A 22,759-nucleotide genomic window follows, 5' to 3' on the forward strand; every position below is an offset into this window, starting at 1 on the left:
AGGGATGGACCCACACGGCGGGGGGGCCATTTTGTGGTGATGGAATTATAGCACGGTTTGGGTTGTAGTTATAGGATTGTACACGTTCATTCAAACTCATCAAATTGAGTAAAGTTGGTGGATTAGCCTTGCATGTGCTGTTTGTTTTGCCTAGAAAGCTCCCTTCTCTCCATGCCTGGTTAACTCGTATTCAGTGTTCAGATCTTGCTCAAACATCATAGCATCAAGGGAATTTTTTCCTGAGCCCAGACTAGCGTAGTCTTGCTTCTGTTAGCATCCTGTCCTTTCCCTTCACATTCTTATCACAGCCATATTGATACACAGGCAGATACTAAGCAACATAAGGTCTCTTTACCTGTCTTAACCGCAAGCTCCATTAAGGACCAGATAGATACTGATTACTGTTGTGTTTATTGTACCCAGCTTAGAGTTTGACTCAGGTATGCCAGTAAATATTGTGTAACTGAGAGCCTAAGTGAGTAGAGTTTTCTGTTTCTTGTTCGTGGGAGTGGCAGCTATGGTTTTTGTGGAGGGTACCACTGACCGGGCCTATGTACTTAACCTTGGGTACTCTGCTGTACCTGTTCCTGGGGAGTTGTGTTAGCTATCGTCATTCAGCTGCTGCCACAGCTTAGTCTAGACTTCTGTGTGTGTACCATGGGCACTTCTGCTCCAGGCCATTCTGTTCTGGGAATAGAGAGAAGCCTTTCCTTGCTATTATGGAGGCTTTGTGTTCTGCCTCTGACCATATGTGCACATTACCAGAGACCATTATGACTGTTTCCGGGTCCTGGGCAGACCGAGTTTCTAGGATCAGTGTGTGGAATATTTGATGAGGGACCTGACACCTAATACTTCCCTCTCTTCCTCTTTTCACTTCTTTTTCTCCCTATTTCCGTACTCTGGTAGACAAGAGGGAATTCAGGTTACATTAGGAAATTGATCTGGGTACCCAATACCTATATTTGATCATCCTATGGGCATATCTAGATTTTTAAATCATTACCAAACTTTTTTCTTTAAGCTTCTGGTCTGTCTTCTCAAGCAGAATTAATGACATTTGTCATTTCAGACACTTCTGTCTGGAGTAGTTTAGTTAGTGATTTTGGAAATATTTCTCTGGCATCTCTTTAATGTATCCAGTTCATTTATCTGACTTCTGAATGCTTTCAGTTTACTTATCTTCTTTTTTAAAGCCTACACTGTTTGAACTTTTTTGTTTAGTTTCATCACATCTAAGAGTCCTCATTAAGTTTGATTTTATCTCTTATCTGGATTAGTACAATATCTGGATTAGTGCAATAGCTTACTAGGTTTCCTCTTCCAATGCCCTCCTCTTGCAGTATAATCTCCGAGTAGCAGCCAGGATGCTGGTCAGGGTACTCTTGCTCTCCACTTTCCAGTGCCTTCCATCCTACTCTAAGAATTCAGCTGTGTTAGAATCCAGTTCACAAGCATCTACATAATCTGGCCCTAGGGCCCACCATAGTGCCTGGCACAGGTTAGGCACTTAGTATTTGTTAAATTGATTCTTTACATTGTTAAGTCTTATCAGGATTTTGTTTTTATTTTTGTTTTTTGTTAGCATTGTCTTAAACCGCCCCCCGCCACACACACACACAGTAATTCTTTAGACCTAACTTGTTTCTTGGTTTATTGTAGGATGTGGGGAGTAGTTTGGAGCTGTCTTGTGTGCATTTTGTAATAGACCATTTTCTTCTAGTAAGAATGGGTAAAGGGTTTGTAAATAAATTCAACTTAAATAGGTAGAAAAAGACTTCCTTGGATTGTAATTGGGCATGTGGTAAAGAGCTGTGGTCAGAACTTATGTCATGCTTTTGAGGCCCCACACAATTCAGAACAGTACTGTTTTATTTCACACCCCAATATACTAAATGCTTTCTCTGTATATTTTCTCTTATATTTTCTTATTTTTAACTTTATTTTATATCTTCTTATTTTATCTTGTATCTTCTACCCTGCTTTTCATCCTTTCAACCATTATAACCTCAGCATCTGCATTACACCTAGTTGTTGCTGTCAGGGATCAGGGACTCTGTTATGGTGACGGCACTGTGCTGCTCTCTGTTTGTTAGGTAGGGATCATAAATGCTAACCAGCTTACTAGCCTTCCAGTTGGTTGTTTCTTCCATGTCACACTAAATGAGTTTGTGAATTATTTTTGAATGAAAGTTTATCAGTTTCTCACAAAAATCAAGGTTTCCATATTTTATAATAAATACATAAAAAGGACTGGTTCTAAATTTTAAGCTATGGAAATGACCTAAAAGCATGTTTAGTTTAATTATTTGCTTTTTTTTGTTTTTACAGTTTTCCAGTAAGTTAAGACACGTATGCATATTAATACTAGTGACTTGTGGAGAAACTGTTAACCCTTGTAAAAGTTTTGTTTTAACTATCAGTCATCTCAAGTATAGCAAATGCTAACCAGGCTCTGTGGTATTTTTTTCTTTCAGTTGTGTTTTAATGAAGCAGCTCTTTTAACATGGTATAGCAATCTGTGTTACTATCAGTGAACAGAGTGAGGACTTGAATTTTAAGATTAGACAAATTCATTTTGTTAACATCACATTTTGTTCCATTTTGCAGCTTCTCGGTGAATATTTGGATGAAGCCATTAAATTAATTGTTTGCCATCATGAGCAGAAGCAAGCGTGACAGCAATTTTTATAGTGTAGAGATTGGAGATTCTACATTTACAGTCTTGAAACGGTATCAGAATTTAAAACCTATAGGCTCAGGAGCTCAAGGAATAGTATGGTAAGTTTTTACTTCCAAAAATTAAGCAAGGAATCATTAACTGCCATCTTTTCTCTTCTTATATATACCTTGGAAAATATTTAACTTGCCTCAAAAAATTAAAATAAAACTATACAGTTTAAATTAAAGCTATAACATGGCAAACTTTTTTGTTCTCGGGTTGATGGTCTTTATTATTTAATAAACACAACTTTATAAATCAGCAGTGCCATCTTTAAGTATAAAGTATCATTAAATACTTGGTCACAAGCCATGTAAAGACAACTGTCAATCATAAGGAAAGAAGAAGTGGCATGCTTGTTAATTCCATGTGTACATCGATTCCCATAGCTAGTTAGTTGTTTAATAAGAAGCTTCACTTAATCATCAGTTTCACACTATAATGAAACTCTGGAATTTCAGAAATCTTATTTTGCACTAGGGAATGAAGTGAGTTAATACCATCTCATTGTATGTGTTTCAGAGTATCTTTGAAATTGATTTACTGGCTAATTTCTATGAAAGGCCTAGGCTTTATAGATCAAAATAATCCTTTTTTCTTTTTTTTAAGTTTTATTTGTTTTAGAGAGAGAGAGAGAGAGAGAGAGAGAGAGAGAGAGCACGGGGTGGGGGGCAGGGCAGAGGGATAGAATCTCAAGCAGAATTCCCGCTGAGCACAGAGCCCAATGCAGCCTGAGATCATGACCTGAGCTGAAACCAAAAGTCGGATGCCACCCAGGTACCCCAGCATAATTCTTTATAAAATGAAGGGTAGAACACTTTCGGAGACAGGTCTGCTAATGATTTTAGATCACTGAGTTAGCATAATAAACTAGTGTTTGGGGGAATTCCAAGCTTCACTCAAGCATAATTCTATATTACCTCTTCTTGAACCAGATTTATTTCAGAATCTATTAAAGAAAATCATGTAAGTGTATATGATCCTGCAGGTCTCCCAGGTTCTAGAAAAACTCTTGCACATGTACATAAAGAGACATACATAGGGCTGTTCTTTGCAACACCATTTATAATAGCAAAAATTGGTAACAGCAGCAAGTCTGTCCATGAGAATAAAAAATTGTGATATATTCATATAGTGAAATACTATACAACATTTAAAATGAACTGGAGCTATGTTTCAACAAGGACAATCTCAGAAATGTAGTGTTGAGTTTAAAAGGAAGATGCAGAATATATATGCATTATTGTACCATTTATGTATAGTTTAAAATATGCAAAATGGGGCGCCTGGGTAGCGCAGTCGTTAAGCATCTGCCTTCAGCTAAGGGCGTGATCCCGGCTTTCTAGGATCGAGTCCCACATCAGGCTCCTCCGCTGGGAGCCTGCTTCTTCGTCTCCCACTCCCCTGCTGTGTTCCCTCTCTCGCTGGCTGTCTCTCTGTCACATAAATAAATTTAAAAAAAAATTTTAAAAAATATGCAAAATAGGACCATGTAGTTAAGGATCCATACATATGTAGGAAAGTGTCAAAACTCAGAATAATGTTTACCTCTTAAAATTAGAGACAAGGGAGGGGACTCTACCTGTGATAATATATCACTTTTTAAAAAATTTAGCACTTGGGGTGCCTGGGTGCCTCAGTCAGTTAAGCATCCAACTCTTGATCTCAGACCAGGTCTTCATCTCAGGGTCCTGAGTTTAAGTCCTGTGTTGGGCTCCATGCTGGGTGTGGAGCCCACTTTAAAAAAAAAAAAAAAATAGCAATTATGGTAAAATACTAAAATCTTAGCAGATTTCTCTAATGGGAATGATAGTATTTATTCTCTTTTTATACTCTTGAAGTAATTTATAATACCAAAAATTACAGAATTTGGATAATTTTATAAAGCATTATTGGCTGGCTGGTTGTCATTTTAGCGAACCATATTTTAACAAACCACAAATTAAATTTAAAGAAGATAACGTGCAACAGTCAATACAAGAAGGATTCTGAAAGCCAGCTTGTGGTTCAGATTCTAGCTTTATGATGTATTAACTTTGTGACTCATGGCAAGTTAACACTTATAAGCCAGTTTTCTCACCTAATTTACATGGTTGTTGGAAGGAATATAGTATTTATAAATTTCTTAATAGTGTTTAAAAATGTTTTTTGTGGGGTGCTTGGGTGGCTCAGTTGGTTAAGCATCTGCCTTCAGCTCAGATCATGATCTCAGGGTCCTGGGATTGAGCCCTGCGTTGGGCTTACTGCTCAGCGGGGAGTCTGCTTCTCCCTTTCCTTCTGCATCTCCCCCTTCCCACGCTCCTGCGTGCACGCATGCTCTCTCTCTCTCTCAAATAAATTTTTTTAAAAAAATAAAAAATGTTTTTCTGGGGACACTTGGGTAGCACAGCCGGTTAAGTGTCTGACTCTCTGTTTCAGCTCAGGTCGTGATCTCCCAGTCGTGAGATCAAGCCCTACGGGGCTCCGCACTCCATGTGGAGTTGGCTTAAATTTCTCTCTCTCTCTGCCCCTCTCCTCTGTGTGCTTTCTCTCTCTCTCTCTCTCTCTCAAATAAGTTAATAAATCTTTAAAAAATTTGAAAAAAAACAAAAACCTCACTCTGTTACCATCAGAATCAACTGAAGAGCCTAATTCTTTTTTAAAGGCAGTATTTTGGGCCCAGTGATAATAAGATTCATAGGGGTCTGGATTGGGGTCTCTAATTCCTGCACATTTAAGTATCAACAATTAGAAATCTAAATTCCTGGGGCGCCTGGGTGGCACAGCAGTTAAGCGTCTGCCTTCGGCTCAGGGCGTGATCCCAGCGTTATGGGATCAAACCCCACATCAGGCTCCTCTGCTATGAGCCTGCTTCTTCCTGTCCCACTCCCTCTCCCACTCCCCCTGCTTGTGTTCCCTCTCTCGCTGGCTGTCTCTATCTCTGTCAAATAAATAAATAAAATCTTTATAAAAAAAAAGAAATCTAAATTCCTTGGATACAAAATAGTGTAACCTTCTTAGATACTTTAGAGTTTGAAATATTATGTATACACAAAATAGTTTTGGCATATATAATTCTGTATTTACATGCCAGAGTACCAATGTCTCAATACGTATTTCTTCACAAGATTTGAGATAGTGAGATAGCTAGAAAACAAACTCGTGTTCAGTTAGATGAGAGAATAATTTTAATCAGCGGTGTGCTAACTTTCCAAATATCACATAAACAGAAGTCTTATAGTATATTAGGTAGTCCAGTATGCAAAGTGGTTAACTTCATATCTTAGTCTTTTGGTCTCAGCTTTGCTTTTAACTTTCTGACTAACCTTGGGCAAATCGCTGGCACTGGTGAATTGGAATGATTTTTAAAGTCTCTTTCAATCATAATATTCTATAATTTTAAGATATTTTTCCTTATTTGTGCTTTACTTTCTCTGATCTGTCATTTGCAAAACATGCTGTTTAGTCAGTGTGATATGGTAGAAGATATGAAGAATGATTGATGTTATATCACAGAATTATAGGCGTTTCGTTAACAGTTACAAAGCAACGTCTAATGTCCTGAGATCTAGGATTTATATTTGTAAACTTGATTTTTTAATTCTTCCTCCAAAAACAAATTTTAAGTACTTTCTATATTGTAAAATAACCTTTTATATACCTTTATATATGTGTTCTTTTCTCTTTCTGTATGCATTTTGTTGTGTCCAAGGAAGATGGAAGTGATCTACTTATGTAGAATTCTTCAGGAAGTATTTGGGTAGAATTTATGACCACATGTATTCTTTAATCCTGTCTTTCCTTGGTGTAGGTGCAGGGTGAAGGATTCATTAGGCTTAAAGCTATCTATTGGACCTGAATACTCATTAGACATTTGTGCATTGAGTGCCCATTATATGCTAGGTGGATCTTGGAGGACACCCAGTGATGAGCACTGTCTCTGTCTTCACAGTCCATTGAATATATTAGCATTTTAAAAAACAGTTAACAATGCTATACATTGTTGGAATATGCTATAATAGGTATAGAAGGAACATGTTGAATATCAAAGATTGGAAATTGATACAGTTGCATTTTATTTTTGGAGAAAGGAATCTGCATGAATGTTTCATAAATTCAGTTTTGCAGATTTTAAAGTTTTTTTGTTGTTTTTGAATTTCTTGTTACAGTGCAGCTTATGATGCCATTCTTGAAAGAAATGTTGCAATCAAGAAGCTAAGCCGGCCATTTCAGAATCAGACTCATGCTAAACGGGCTTACAGAGAGCTAGTTCTTATGAAATGTGTTAATCACAAAAATGTAAGTGAACATTTTGGAAAATGTCTTAAGTATAGCTGAATTCAAGATTTGTTTGTGAATACATAACAAAAACTTTAAAGATGTATTTGGTGCTTTAAGTTCTTCTGGATTGAAACATTTAAAAGGGGTATACATCTACAGTGTAAACTTTTCTCAACTTTATTAAATTATATCAAAAGAAAACAGCTTCTGAAATTTAGATTGTGTAATTTTCTGACATTGAATTTGCAAAAGGAGTTTTAAAAGAAGTAGGTGTTTTAGAGGAACTTCATTTACGCTTGATCTCATCTTCTACTTTTTGCTTTCTGTCAGGCTGACTTTTCAGAAAACTGTAGCCTTAGCACAGAGATGAAATTGTTCCCATTTTACTTTGACACTGGAATTTTATTTAATAATACTAGATACAAAATTCAAATCATTTTTCCCTACCCTACTCCCACTTTTTTAAGTGATGCTGATACTCACTGGTCACTTTAGGTTGAAGATAGTCCATGATTTTATAAAGCAGTTTAGCAGAAACTTCAAAAAATATTTAAATGAAATTAGGAAAATACCCCTAATTCTTTTTCCTAATGATTATAGCGACTTAAAAATATAACTTTCACTCATTTTGAGAATGAGTGAAAACATACTTTTATGATTATTTTAATGGAATGATTTCTCTCAGCCCAGAGGAAATAAAGTGGGAGCGAATTGTGTAAGGAACAGTTTTATGAAGTACTAAACCAAAAGCATCTGACTGAAGATGTCTTGTGGTGTTTGTCCAAAGGAGTTTATAAAATATAATAAGCTCAGTGCTTTTTAATGCCAGATAACACAGTTTACCACATTTTGAGAACCAGCGCTGCAGGCCTCTGTGTACTGGAGTTATTAGATTAGCCATTGAGGGGAAAAATTCATGGAAGTTAAGGATGAGGCTCCTTATTTGGGGAATGTATAGTGTTATTTTGAAGACACATACATAGTGAAATATCAAGTATAAAGCAGTGGAAGTTTGATTGTCAAATTGTGGCAGATGGAAAATAAGTGCTGAGATTTCAGGAGAGAGATTGTATGAGCTTTCATGAAATGGGAAAAGCTTTGGGGAAGGGTGGCCCTAGATTTTCTTAAAAATGGGTTAAAAATTGGGTAGTTGAAGGAAAAGAGCCTCCCAGAGAGAAAGAACAGCACTTAGAAAGAGGTATAAAGTCAGTGACAGGGAACAAGTTGTGTCAGCCATTCTTGTTCTATGTGGGAGCTAGCCATGTTGCTTGTCAGGGTTTTGTTGGTGGCCTCCTGCCCTCAGATGGAGCTGTTCATGCCCCCTTGTAGTCCATTTCAAGGCAGTGATGACTGTGATATTGCCTTAGTTTTTCATTGGGAACATGACCAATAAACTCCTACTTCCTGAGCGTGGGTGACAGCAAAAAGGATGGTTGCATTGACTAAATGGAGGGCATGGAAAGCTTATTTAACATAGTTAACCCTCTGATGGGGATGGCAGGGTCCATGCAGGCAGTACCCTCGGCACCTACAAGAGTGCTGACATAGAGTAGATTTGTTTGGAGAGTGAATGTAAAACTAAATACAGTTGACCCTTGTACAATGTGGGAGTTAGGGATGTCAACCCTTTTGCAGCCGAAATCTGCATATAACTTTTGACTACCCCAAACTTAACGACTGATAGTCTACTGTTGGCTGGAAGCCTTACTGATAACATAAATAGTAGATTAACACATATTTTGTGTATTACATATATTGTATTCTTAGAGTAGGCTAGAGAAAAAATGTTACTAAAATCATAAGGAAAATTCTTACACAATACTGTACTGTATCAGAAAAAGTCCATGTATAAGTGAACCCACACAGTTTGAACCCATGTTGTTCAAGGGTCAGCTGTATAGGGAAGCCAGGAATGATGAAGGAATTAATTTTTATACTTCTAATGGATGGATGTTTTTGTAATGTCTTGCCTTTTCAGCAGTTTCATGTTCCACACAGATCATCTCTTCATTGGTCTAAACATCTGTTTTTTCCCACCTCTTTTTTTTTATTGTGGTAAAATACACATTACATAAAACTCACTATCTTAACCATATTAAGCATACACTTCAGTGGTACTAAGTATGTTCATATTGTTCTGCATTTCCTATTTTCATAGATGCTTTTGAGTTTGTTTTTCAACTTGGTCACTTATCTCTGAACATACTTTGCTGTGTCACCTAGCACACAGTACTTCGTGTCTGACTGAAATCTCCAAGAGAACTGAGGCATATCATCTCCTCTTAACCATGGACATTATAATCCTATTTAGAAATCAGGTCACCATTTGATTCACATTGTCTTAGTAAGTTATTCTTTGTCACAGGCCTCCTAATAGATCACATCTTTCCCATCTTTTACTTTCTTTTTTTTTTTTTTTTTTAAACACTTTACTTTTAAGTAAGCTCTACACCCAACTTGGGGCTCAAACTTATAACCCCAAAATCAAGAGTCATACGCTGTACTGACTGAGTGAACCAGGTGCCCTCCATCTTTTACTTTTTATCTTTTGGTTTTGGAGGTTAAGTATAGTACTTCCTATTGCTCCCTAGAATTTCACATGTGAAATCTGGTTCCTCTTCCCAGACTGTTGGGCATTGCTTTTTCCTTCATTCTGACTTTCACTTATTAGTTTCACGTCCCAGTGTTGCTCAGGATGCCGTCTTAATAGCTGGATTAGTTCATTAGTGACCCTTGGGTATACCGCAGAAATGACGTGTATAACTATAAAAATTAGCCATCTCTCCTGAATTCTTCATCTTATTCACATGGATATTATGACTGAAGACATTTTCAAAAATACCTTTTTGAAATCTTCATATACTTATCACATTTCTGATCTGCTGCTGTTCGTTGTTGTCATTGTTTTATTCACAGAAGGAAGTACAGTGTCTCAGTGAATTTTTACCTGCTTCTAGTGTTACTTCTTTCAGAGTACTTATATACCGTGCACTGAATCAGTCCTTGACTTTTGTTTGGCTGTCCAGTCTATGATTGATATAATTTCCTTTATTTTCCTTTTTGAAAAATAAGACAGCTGTCTGTCTTCTTTATTTTATAACTGCTTTACTGAGATACAATTTATATACTGTACAGTTTATTAATGTGTACAGTTCAGTGGTTTTTAGTATATTCACTGATGTATGTGACTATCCATAGTTCTAGAACATTTTCATCACCTCACAAAGAATCTCCATATTGTTTAGCTCTCTTTTTCCTATCTCCCAACCCCCTTGGCTCTAAGCAATCACTAATCTCTTGTCTTTTTATGCTTTTCATCTTTAACACTTCTCTTCTACTGTAGGATTTCTCAGAGATGAACAATTTTATTATTTCTCCAAGTCTCTAGATGTACAGTTCATCTATTTAGGAGTCAGGAATTAATTCATTTTGAGCAGCTAGATGCATTCTTATTATCACTTTCCCTATCTTAAGCACATTTGTTTGACGTTATCTGGAATTATTTTTCTGAGTTTATTCACTAGACAAACATTTGAATGCCTTCTATAAGGCATAAAACTTAGATGAATGACATAGATTCTGCCCTCATGAAGTTGGTCTAGAAAAATTTTCCCATCCCTAATTGTTAACACATGTTTTAAAAATGTGTGTCAACGCTGAAAAAGTGAATAATTCTTTCTAAAAAGGATCCTGGTGTGATTGGGATGAGGCTGTTGTGAAAATGAGACTATATGACACTGTGTTAAATGCCGTAATAGCATATAAGATATTGTGGGGACTAAGTAAAGAAAATATTCAGCCACCTGTCAAGAACTAGAGGTTGTCAGACTCTATGAAAGTCATTAATTTTGAAGGTAACTGAATTTAGTAGGTAAATATGACAAGTACAGGGAAGACTATGTTTAAAGGCATTGAGAATTTTTAAAGCTAACATTGTTTAAGCTTATTTAGGATGGCTAAAGTATCAAGTTTAATAGTGAGCTTAGCAGGAGATGAACTGGGTTGATGTTCTGTCATGGAAGGAAGGCTTTGAATGTATTGCAAGGGAGTTTTGGAATTTTTTTTTTCTGGCATTAAGTTTTTGAAGAGGGCAGTAATATGATCAGGTCTTTCTTTTACCATATTACAGGCAATAAAATAGAAACCATTGTTTAGGGAATCTTAATGTTAGAAATAATTATAGCATGAGCAGTCTAGATGAGATGTTAGAATCCTCTATATAGTAGTACAGGGAATAAGAAGAATAGGTTGAAGTTCAGCTGACAGTACAATGGGATAGTATTCTTTTCAACATTTATTATGGTGCAATTACTGAAAAAGGAGTAAAAAATCACTGTGAGCCTTCTCTTTTATAAGAGAAAGCATTCCGGAAAAGTTTAAGGGTTTGGGTAGGAATGATAAGGAGTTCAATTTTATATTTGTGAGATTTTCATGTGAAGTGGCAATATATAGGCAATATATATTTGAGACTTACAGACTAAGCAAGGACTTTTAATGTATATTTGGAAATTATCCACATAGAGATGTTTAGACAAAACAAAACAAAACGAAAAACCATATATTGCTCAGGGAAAGGATACAGGTAGAGAAAAGAAAAGGATTAAAGACAGGATGGTGGGAAAAAGGGCATGCCTGTGGATGAACGAGTGAATAGACTGGGAATGCAGAAAACTGGGGAAGTTCAGTATTATGAAAAACTGAGGGCGTTGTAGGGAGGGCCGAGATCATATACAGGTATTAAGTTAGATAAGAGCTGGTAGAAGGTATTTAAAACTTGCTTACAAATTATGTAGAGAATTGTATAATATAGGTCCTTGGTAATTGAGTATTCATAAATGTAATGGATATGTGGAGCTCTTCTGTTGATACAGTTTTTTTAAGGCTTTTTTTTTTTTTTTAAAGCATTTTAGGTTCACAGCAAAAATGAGAGGAAGTTACAGAGATCTCCCATACACTTCCTGCCCTCACACATGCATAGCCTACTTCATTACCTGTATCCCCCACCAGACTGGTACATTCATCATAATCACTTGATGCATCCTTATTACTCAAAGTCTGTAGTTTACATTAAGGTTCACTCTTGGTGTTGTACATTCTTTGGGTTTGGACAAACGTGTAATGACACAATATATACTATTATAGTATCATACAGAGTATTTTAACCCCCTAAAGATCCTGTGTGCTTTGGTTCCCTCCCTACCCCCGATCCCTGGCCATAAAGTTTTAATATGTAGAATAAGAGCGATTACTTGGGCTTAGAACATAAGATTTTAAAATTCTTATACTGACGGTGGAATTTTTTTTAACCTGTGTATTTGCAGTTCCTAAATGAAAGTATTATTAGTAACAGTGGTGTCTAATTTTTCGGTCTCTTTGCTTTTGCCACAGATAATTGGCCTTTTGAATGTTTTCACACCACAGAAATCCCTAGAAGAATTTCAAGATGTGTAAGTGTGATAATTAAAATTTTATGTTCGTACATTATTCTTAGACTGTTGCTGTACACTTTAGCTGTCATCTTTTTTCACCCATGAAGTTACATAGTCATGGAGCTCATGGATGCAAATCTTTGCCAAGTGATTCAGATGGAACTAGATCATGAAAGAATGTCCTACCTTCTCTATCAGATGCTGTGTGGAATCAAGCACCTTCACTCTGCTGGAATTATTCATCGGGTTAGTAGAAAAAACTATCATCATATTCTTTTTTTTAATTATTGAGGTGAAATGCACATAACATAAAATTAACCATCTTTTAAAAGGGTTTAATTCATTGACATTTAGTACATTCACAACATTGTTCAACCACCACCGATATAAAATTTCAAAATATTTCCATTGCCCCCAAAATCATACACATTAAGCAGTCAGTCCCCATCTCTCTCTCTCTCCCCAGCCCCTGGCCTCATACCAGTCTGCTTTCTGTGTTTATGGATTTATCTCTTATGGATATTTCATATAAATGGAATCAGATGTAACCTTTTATGTTTAGTTTCTTTAACTTAGCATAATATTGTCAATCTCGTTCATGTTGTACCATGTGTCAATAGTTCATACCTCTTTATGACCAAATAATATTATAGTGTATGTATGTACCACATTTTGTTTATCCATTCATCCACTGATAGACATTTGCGTTATTTCTACCTTTTTAGCTTTTGCGGATAGTGCTGCTATGAACATTCATGTACAAGTTTTTGTCTGAGTTCCTATTTTCAATTCTCTTGGTTATCTTCCTAGGATTGGGTCCTGTGGTAATTGTTTTTTGTTTGTTTGTTTTTTAAAGATTTTATTTATTTATTTGACAGAGCAAGAGACAGCCAGAAAGAAAGGGAACACAAGCAGGGGTAGTGGGAGGGGAAGAAGCAGGCTCCCAGCATAGGAGCCTGATGCAGGGCTCCATACAAGAATGGTGGGATCACGCCCTGAGCCTAAGGCAGAGGCTTGATGACTAAGCCACCCAGGCGCCCCAGGGGCCCTGTGGTAATTGTATATTTAACTTTTAGAAGAACTACTAAACTGTTAATAGTGGCTATACCATTTTACATTCCCTGTAGCAATGTGTGAAGGTTCTGATTTCTCCAAATCTTTGCCAATACTTACTGACTTTTATTCTAACCAACCTAATGAGTACAAAGTGGTATCTCCTTGTGATTTGCCTTTCCTTGATGACTAAAGATGTTGAATGTTTTCATACGCTTATGCATCATTTGTGTATCTTCTTGGGAGAAGTGTCTGTTCAAGTACTTTGCCCATTTTCTTTTTTTAAAATATTTTTTTATTATGTTAGTCACCATACAGTACATCCCTGGTTTTTGATGTAAAGTTCGACGATTCATTAGTTGCGTATAACACCCAGTGCACCATGCAATACGTACCCTCCTTACTACCCGTCACCACCCTATCCCATTCCCCCACCCCCCTCCCCTCTGAAGCCCGCAGTTTGTTTCTCAGAGTCCATAGTCTCTCATGTTTCATTCCCCCTTCTGATTACCCCCCCTTTCTTTATCCCTTTCTTCTCCTACCCATCTACTGAGAGAGAAACTCATCTAAGGAACATAAGAACTTTGCCCATTTTCTTAAATTGGGTTGTTTGTCTTTTCATTGTTGAGTTATAGAAGTTCTTTATATATTTTCTATATATACATAAGTTGAATTATACAAGTGATATATTATATATATGATACTGGACCCTTATCAGATATGTGATTTGTAAATATTTTCTCTCATTTTATATATTGTACTTTCTCTTTCTTGATATCCTTTGATGCACAAAAGTTTTTAATTTTCATGAAATTCAGGTATCAGAATTATGTGGGACTGCTGTAAGGACAGAGACATAGACCAGTGGAATAGAACTAAGAGTCCAGAAATTAAATCACATATCTGTGGCTAACTGATTTTCAGCAAGGGTGTCAAAGACCATTCAACTGGGAAAAAATAAGTCTCTTTAATAAATGAGGCTGGGACAACTGGATTTCCACACACAAAAGAATGAATTTGGATCCTTACCTTACATCGTACACAAAAATTAACTCAAAATGTGTCAGTGACCTAAACAGAAGAGCTAAAGCTGTAAAACTCTTAAAAGAAAATATAAGGGTAAACCATAATGATTTGACAATGAATTCTTACAAATGGTACCAAAAGCACAATCAACCAAGGGAAAAAATAGATAAATTGATACTATAGCCTTCTAGTAAGTTTTGAATAATGGGAAAGTGTGAGCCCTCCAACTTTATTCTTCTTTTTAAATATTGTTTTGACTATTCAGGGCCCCTTGTGAATCCATATGGATTTGAATATCAGCTTTTCCGTTTCTGCAGAAAGGCCATTGGAATTTTAATAAAGATTTCATTTATTGACTCTGTAGATTGCTTTGGTTGTTTTGCCTTCTTGACTATATTTAGTATTCCAATTCACGGACACTGGATGAATGCCTTTCTGTTTACTTACGTTGTATTAGTCTGCTTGAGCCGCCATAACAAAATAACACAGACTCAGCAGCTTAAACACAGCTATGAAATTGCCCTCTGAGCCTGCTTTTTCTGCATTCCCTAAATTTTTTCGTGTTGTTTTTTCATTTTCATTCATCTCAAAGTATTTGCTTATTTTCCTTATGAATTTTCTTTGCTGCATTGGTTATTTGAGAATATGCTCTTTAATTTCCACCAATTTTTGAATTTTGCAGTTTTCCTTTTTTCTTGGTTTCTAGCTTCATTCCATTGTGGTCAGAAAGACACATTGTATGATTTCTGTCCTTTAAAATTTATTGAGACTTGTTCTGTCACCTAATGTGGTCTATTCTGGAGAATATTCCATGTGCACTTAGAAAAATATGTATTCTCGTTTTTGGAGGGAGTATTTCTTAAAAGTTACCATTGGGATTGCAATTAATCTCTTCAACTTATAACAGAATTTATTTTGAATTCTTACCACCTTACCTTCAACAGTACACAAACCCTCTACTCCTCATACAATCTGTCCTTCCTCCATTATGTTGTAGTTGTCACAAATTACATACTTATACACTGTGTGCCCAGTAATATAGATACATAATTATTGTTTGATGCATTTCTTTTAAATCATATTGGAAAAAAAATAGGAGTTAGAAATCCAAAACACAGTAATACTGACCTTTGTATTTACCCATGTAAATACCCATGTAAATACCTTTACCAGTATTCTTTATTTGTTCTTACAGCTTCAGTTTACTGTGTAGTGTCCTTTTATTTCTACGTGAAGGACTACTTTAGCCTTTTTTATAGAGTAGGTGTAACTAGCAACAAATTCCCATAGCTTTTATTTATCTCAAAGTATCTTAATTATCTCCTTCACTTTTGAAGGATAGTTTGCTAGATGTAGAATTTTTATTTGGATTTTTTTCTTTTAGCAGTTATTAAATGTGTCTTTTCACTGCCTTTTGGCCTGTATGATTTCTTTTGAGAAATCAGTTTTTAATATCATTGAGGATCTCTTATAAGTGACAAGTTACTTCTCTTGATTCTTAAGATTCTCTTTTTGTCTTTGGTTTTCAGCAGTTTGATTATAATGTGTCTCAATGCAGATCTCTTTACCTTTATCCTTGGAGTTCATTGAGCAGCTTGGATGTATAGATTTATGTCTTTCATTAAATTTGGAAGTTTCGGTCATTATTTTTTTAAGTATTTTTTTCTGCTCCTTTTCCTTTTTCCTCTTATTTGGCACTTCCATTATGCATATGTTGTACACTTGATGGTATGCCATGTCTTGTTTTCTTCAACTTTAATGTCTTGTCACAGGTGGAATGGGTTATTCATTTGCCTTGCAGTGTGTTTGAGAAATGCCCCCTGTCTAGCCCAAGACCAGAGTCTCACAGTGAGAATGCAGGTGGTTTTCTTTAAGACTCTCCCACCCAGCCAGGAAGATGGGTGGGACAAGGGCTAGTTAAAACACCGCACATTTTTCTTGTTGTTTTAAGTTGCCTTTTTCTTGATTCTGTGCTTTCTTGGTTGTTGTGAACATTTACCTGTTTCCCAGATTTCTGAAAAAGTTTATCCTGATCCATTTTGCTCTGCTTTTTGGTGTTTCTGTGGAGCAGTCTACTCTTCCATTTTTGTTGACATCACTGCCTTTAATTATATTTTGGGGAAGTTGTATTTCACCGATTTACATGAAGTAGTATAAGCTTAGTTTTGCTCTGAAGTGAAGCAGTATATAAAATATCCTGCTATCATTACCAGTTATATAAAATTGAGTATTTATCAGAGTTGTGTTTCTCATATATTCAGAAATAGTTCATATTTTTGTAACCTGTTTTTTAACTGCTTTATTGACATGTAATTCACATACCATACAGTTTATAAAGTGTATAATTATTATATTCAAAGGTTGTACAGCCATCACAATATAATTTTAGAACATTTTTACCACCCTTAAAGAAATCTGTACTTGTTAGCCTTCAATTCCTGTTATCCCCTGTTCCCTTCACCCCCAGCCCTACACAACTACTAACATACTTTTTATCTCCATATATTTGCCTATTCTGGATATTTCATGTAAGTGGAATTATATATAATGTGGTCTTTTGTGTCTGGCTGCTTTTCGCTATCATAGTGTTCTCAAGGTTCATCCATCTATTTATCATGTATCAGTACTTCATTTCTTTTTATTGCCAAATAATAGTTCACTTTATGGATGTATACCACATTTTGTTTATCTGTTCATCACTTGAAGGGCATTTGGGTTGATAACCATTTTTTGGCTATCATGAGAAATGCTGACATGAACGTGTGTGTCCAAGTTTTTGTGTGGACATGCGTTTTTGTGTTTTAGTTTTAATTCTAGCTTATTCTTTGAAAAGTATAGCAACTAATTTGAGAGGAATTTCTTGAAAAGTATTTAATTCAGTGGAATTACATATTTGAGCTACCTTGTGTCAAATAACCTAACTCAAAATGAATACACAGATTTGTGCTCAAGTTACCTATTTTAAGACAGTCACATATGTGAGATATTTAGGCTTATCCTTAGTTATCATTCTAACTGAATTGCTTTGTATATTGCATATGCAACTGCTGTAATGTTGTGTCTAATGCCATCTTTAGGCAATGTAAGAGAAATCTCTTTACGTGGGAAAGTATATCATCTTCCACATCGCGTTATATATTGTGTGAGGCAAATGAGGTAAACTTCTTGATTTTGTTTTTGTTTCTTTTGCCCTGTGGACCAGGACAGTAATGTGCTATGATGGAAGTTAATTTGATTTTAGTAAAGTAAAATCTTCCAAATAGAAAATTTTCAGATTAATGGGGGGCTAGCAGGTGGGTAAAACAGAAATCACAGACTACATGATAGAAGATAGGAAACAAAAGAAATAGCAAGAAACATAAAAAAGAAACTTTAAATTACAGAAGACCAATATATAACATAAAGGGGATTAACCCCTTAATGAACAAAGTTCAAATTTTGACACACAAAACCACCATCACCATGTGTTTCTGTATTGCAAACAATTATAGCAAGCTTCCAAATGCTGAAAGGAAAGGTATTGGCAAAGATGTAGTGGGAAAATAAAACATGAGAACAAGGATAACTTTATTTAATCACATGAATTGAATATGATGGGGCCAGGGACAAAGTATTTTTCAGTAACTTTGTGAGGATAAAGGGTGTAATCCACCTATTTGGATAAGTAACTGTCAAGAACTTTATACATGCAGTGGAGTTGTAATACACAAAGCTTAAACCGTGAAAAATAGAAGAATTATACGAACACGATAGTATTGGGATATTTTAATATATTCCCTTAGTGTGGATGGATAAAGTGGTAAAAATACAGTACAACTGTAGAAAATTTATTAATAATAAATTTGAGCTTATAAGAGACATATTAGGATCTGTTACCTGTGAAGAAGAATGTGCCTTTATCTTAGGTCAGACTGTCTGGGAAACAATCTCTAGGATGGAGATACATGTAAGAAGTTGTTGGGGAGTCCCCTCAGCATCACCATCTTTAAGGGAGTAAAGGAAGTCATACTAATACTGGACAGAGGGAAGAATTGAATTGAATTCAGTCACTCCAGAGTCCTCAGCTGGTGATTCAATTGGACTTTGAGAACAGCATGACCTTGGAAAAGGTGGCTCTCTGTGGCTGTAGGCAGTTCCAGGAGAGAGATTTGCTGAAAACTCAGCAACCAATACTGCTAGCAGCTGGGAGGGATTCTGAACCAGGGATCAGAACAGGCACCACAGGACTCACTTTAGGACACCTCTGGTGCCACTTGTTCCTATTTCCTTCGTACAGTAAGTTCTGGATACTACTCCTCCAGGATTTTACTTGATATTTGTTCCTTGACTAACTTAGAAGAAGTTTAATTGGGTAAACGACAGCACCCACTCCTGTAACTGGTCTTGAGGCCACAACTGATACTCATCTCTCTGCTTTGCTACTAAGTCTAAATACCCTTCACCCCAGCCTAATACCTCTGCTGGTCTAAGATCGTTCACTTGGTAAAATAACCTGAACTTTCCGCTGTTAGGGTTTTAGTACAAGTCAGGGCTGGGAATGGGGTTCCACATAGTCCCTTAGAGACCCAAGCTGAATGACGCTCCACCATCTGTGTGGTTCCTGGTCATTGTGTCGGGGAGGAGAAAGCCAGGTGGTGTGTACTGTCTCTTCTGTGCTTTGGCCTGGAAGGGACACATGCCACCTCTGCTCTGAGCCCATTGGCAGAACATGAGAACCTAATTATAAGGGACAGGGAAATGTGGAGAGGCGGACTTCAGAATGTTGGTGAGCATTTGTCTCTGTCACAGTCTACCGTTCTGGTCATGAAACATTTCTTTGCTCCCTTTATTCCACACCTTTATTCACCCCCTGCTTAGGGGAGATAACCCAAAATCCTAGTCTATTAAGGCATTTATTTCTCAAGTGATACATGGTAATCTCTACTTCAGATCCAGTAAACAGTCCCATTTGGGAAATTGAAAAGTTTAGTCATGGGTTATTTGTAATTTGAAAGTCTGTTGAGCGAGGGTGCCTGGGTGGTACAGTCAGTTAAGCCTCTGACTCTTGGTTTCAGCTCAGGTCATTAGATCTCAGCATCGTGGGAGAAAGTCTTGTGTTGGACTCCATGCTCGGCATAGAGTCTTAGGCAGACCCCACGCTTGCTCTCTCTTTCTCTCTCTCTCTCAAATAAATAAATAAATACATTTTAAAAATTATTTTAAGAAAGAAAGACATTCTGTTGGGCAGATGTTGTGAGTGTCGCTTCCCTTGGAGATGGGGTGGGGGAGTATTCCTTGATTAGTCCCTGAATCTCATTTCTGCAAGGAATGCTCTGTTCTCTGTAGTACCTGGCTCCACTCTGTGAAGTGTGTTTTTTTCTGCTATCCTTTTGAATATATCTAAAGTGGTTATTGGAAAATGTGTTCTCCTTGGGGGCTGCTCAGCTTTCTCAGCTTACTCTCTGTAAAATATTGGGGGCCCAAGTGCCATTTTAAGGCGGTCCTTCTCAGTCTGGACACTATTGATGTTTTGGATAAAGAATTCTTTCTTTGGAGGAGCTGTCCTGTGCATTGTAGAGTGTTTAGCACATTCCTGGCCTCTACTCACTAGATGCTGCCAGTACTCCCCAATTGTGACAACCAAAAATGTCTCTGAACAGTGCCAGCTATCCCCTGGGGGCAGAATTGCCCTGAAAAGTCACAGACTAACGGAGTTTTTTGATAGTACAGCTCCATCAGAAGTTTAGGAGGCTGCTTCTTTTTAATTACAGTTATTTTTAGAGCACATTTGTTAGTCACTGGCTCTGTATTCTACTGAATGTCTACCTTTAAGCTTTCAGGCTTCTGTTGGTAAATCTAAAGCATTTTCATCAACTGAAAGAATGTACAGCTCTTTTTCCCTCAAGGATTTTCAGAATTATTATGTGGAAGTGATGCATGAAAAACAAATCTAAGGTATCGGTAGCTTAACAAAACATTTATCGCTTGCTCAGGATTCTGCAGTTCGGTTATATGGCACTGCTCCAGATCATGGGGTCAGGTTCAGGGTTTGTCCTTGTTCAGGTTTCAGCATCCAGGCTGAAGGAGTACCTCCCTGGGGCGCATCCTTTTCTCATGGTGAAAGACAGTGGAGCAAGAGCCAAGCTAAATCAAGCATATTTAAAACTTTTTTTCAGATTTGGTGAACATCATATTCCTTCACATTCCATTGCCTAAACACGTCATCTGTCAAGGCTCATTAGTAAAATGGAGGAGTACAGATGGTCCCCTACTTATGGTGGTTCAACCTTTCAACCTAATTTTTACAATGGTGTGAAAAGTGATACACATTTCATACTTTGGATTTTGATCTTCTCCCAGGTTAGCAGTATGTTGTCCACTACCCTCCCGTGATGCTGGGCATTAGCAGTGAGCAGCAGCTCCCAGTGAGGCACGCAGTCACAGGGGTGAACAACTGCTGCACTTACAAGTATTCTGTACCCACACATTCTGATTTTCACTTTCAGTACACTACTCGATAAATTACGTGAGATATTCCAACACTTTGTTATAAAATAGGCTTTGCATCAGATGATTTTGCCCAACCATAGGCTAAGGTAAGTGTCCCGAGCATGTTGAAGTTAGGCTAGCCTAAACTATGATGTTTGGTAGGTTAGGTGTACTAAAAGCATTTTCAGCTTATGATATTTTCAACTTATGAGGGTTTATTGGGACATAACCCTATCATGAAGTCAGGGAGCATCTATATACTGGGTTGGGTGGGGGAGAGATTTACTGGACAATCTGCCATTTTTTTAACGGTTTAGTAACATTTAGCTTTTCTAGAATGGCAAGGTCCTGAAATTCTAGATTCTGGTTCTCTTTCATTTCTGCTTTTAAAGTGGCCAGTTCTTTCAAATGCAGCCAGTAGCCACCAATGCACTACTAAAGTTTTGCTTTCCAATCTCTTCTAGAGGAGGGATCAGCTAACTTTTTCTATAAAGGCTTGTTAGTAAATATTTTAGGCTTTGCAGATAATAGAGTCTCTGTCACAGCTGTTCAGCTCTGCCATTGTAACACAGAAGAAGCTGTATACAGTAGGTGATTTAATGGGCAGGACTGTGTTCTAATAATACTTTCTTCACAAAAACAGGCCTTAACTTGTCAATCCTTGTTCTAGAGTTTCAGGTTCATTATACAAGTGCTGTGCTTTCCAGGTTATTGCAAGGGGCAGTATCCTGAAATGTATTGCTATTACATAACCTGGATCACCAATCCAATCTCTGGTATTAGTTTCCCTGCTGCCTGTGGCTCAAACTGCTAAGCTATGATCCTGTGTTTATAATAGTAACACCCCATTTCTGGCACTAATTTTAGTGTTAGAATAGAATAAAGGAAAAATATTTCTATGTGTCTCCTTTACTCTTACATTATTACTTCTCTCTCTTTTTTTTTTTAATCTTTTTTTTTTATAAAGATTTTTTATTTATTTGACAGAGATAGAGACAGCCAGCGAGAGAGGGAACACAAACAGGGGGAGTACGAGAGGAAGAAGCAGGCTCATAGCAGAAGAGCCTGATGTGGGGCTCGATCCCAGAACGCCGGGATCATGCCCTGAGCCGAAGGCAGACGCTTAACCGCTGTGCCACCCAGGCGCCCCTTACATTATTACTTCTAACACCAAATGTGTGGTAGTTTTTCCCACACCAAACAAATCTCAGGTTCTCTGGACACCAGCTGACATGTCATTCCTCACATTACCTGCCTGGAGATAGCATCAGATCCAGCACGTTAAGGGATTAGTCCTCCAAGTGCCTGCTGTTCACATGCCCATCTCAAACCCAGGTGGTTATCTGTGGTTCTGACCTACTGGCTGTAATTCAGAGATTTGCAAGATCCCCGTCCTCAGGCTCAATTAACTTGCTAGAGTGCCTCACAGAAATCAGGAAAATGTTTTACTTACTAGATTACCAGTTTATTACGAAGGACATAACTCAGAAACAGCCAAATGGAGATATGTATTGGGCGAGGTAAATGGGAAGGGGAGCAGAGTTTCTGTGTCCTCTCTGGGTGCACCAGTCTCCCAGCACTTCCACATGTTCGCTAACCTGCAAGTTCTCCTTACCACTCCTTTTGTGTTTTTATGGAGGCTTCATTACCTGGAATGATTGATTAAATCATTGGCCTTTGATGATGGAGCTCAGTCTTTAGCCCTCCCCCCTCCCTGGATGGAGGTTTTGGGTAGGAAATGCTGAAAGTTCCAACCCTTTAATTACTTTGTTTTTTTCCCTGGCAACCAGCCCCCATCCTT

The 22,759-nt window shown here is 37.2% G+C and overlaps 1 protein-coding gene across 6 annotated transcripts in view; it reads left to right on the forward strand.

Moving 5' to 3' along the window:
- The window catches only part of MAPK8 (mitogen-activated protein kinase 8), a 103,810-nt gene that overhangs the window by 60,106 nt on the left and 20,945 nt on the right, over window positions 1-22,759 (forward strand). For all 6 annotated transcript variants that reach the window (XM_034662839.1, XM_034662841.1, XM_034662838.1 and 3 more), the window contains exons 2-5: window positions 2,611-2,781; window positions 6,871-7,000; window positions 12,371-12,429; window positions 12,519-12,657. In XM_034662839.1, the coding sequence (XP_034518730.1) occupies window positions 2,660-2,781; window positions 6,871-7,000; window positions 12,371-12,429; window positions 12,519-12,657 (450 nt within the window). In that variant the 5' untranslated portion in view covers window positions 2,611-2,659. The remainder of the gene's footprint in view (window positions 1-2,610; window positions 2,782-6,870; window positions 7,001-12,370; window positions 12,430-12,518; window positions 12,658-22,759) is intronic.

Source organism: Ailuropoda melanoleuca, chromosome 6 (assembly GCF_002007445.2).
Source record: "Ailuropoda melanoleuca isolate Jingjing chromosome 6, ASM200744v2, whole genome shotgun sequence".
NCBI classification, from domain to species: Eukaryota; Metazoa; Chordata; class Mammalia; order Carnivora; family Ursidae; genus Ailuropoda; species Ailuropoda melanoleuca.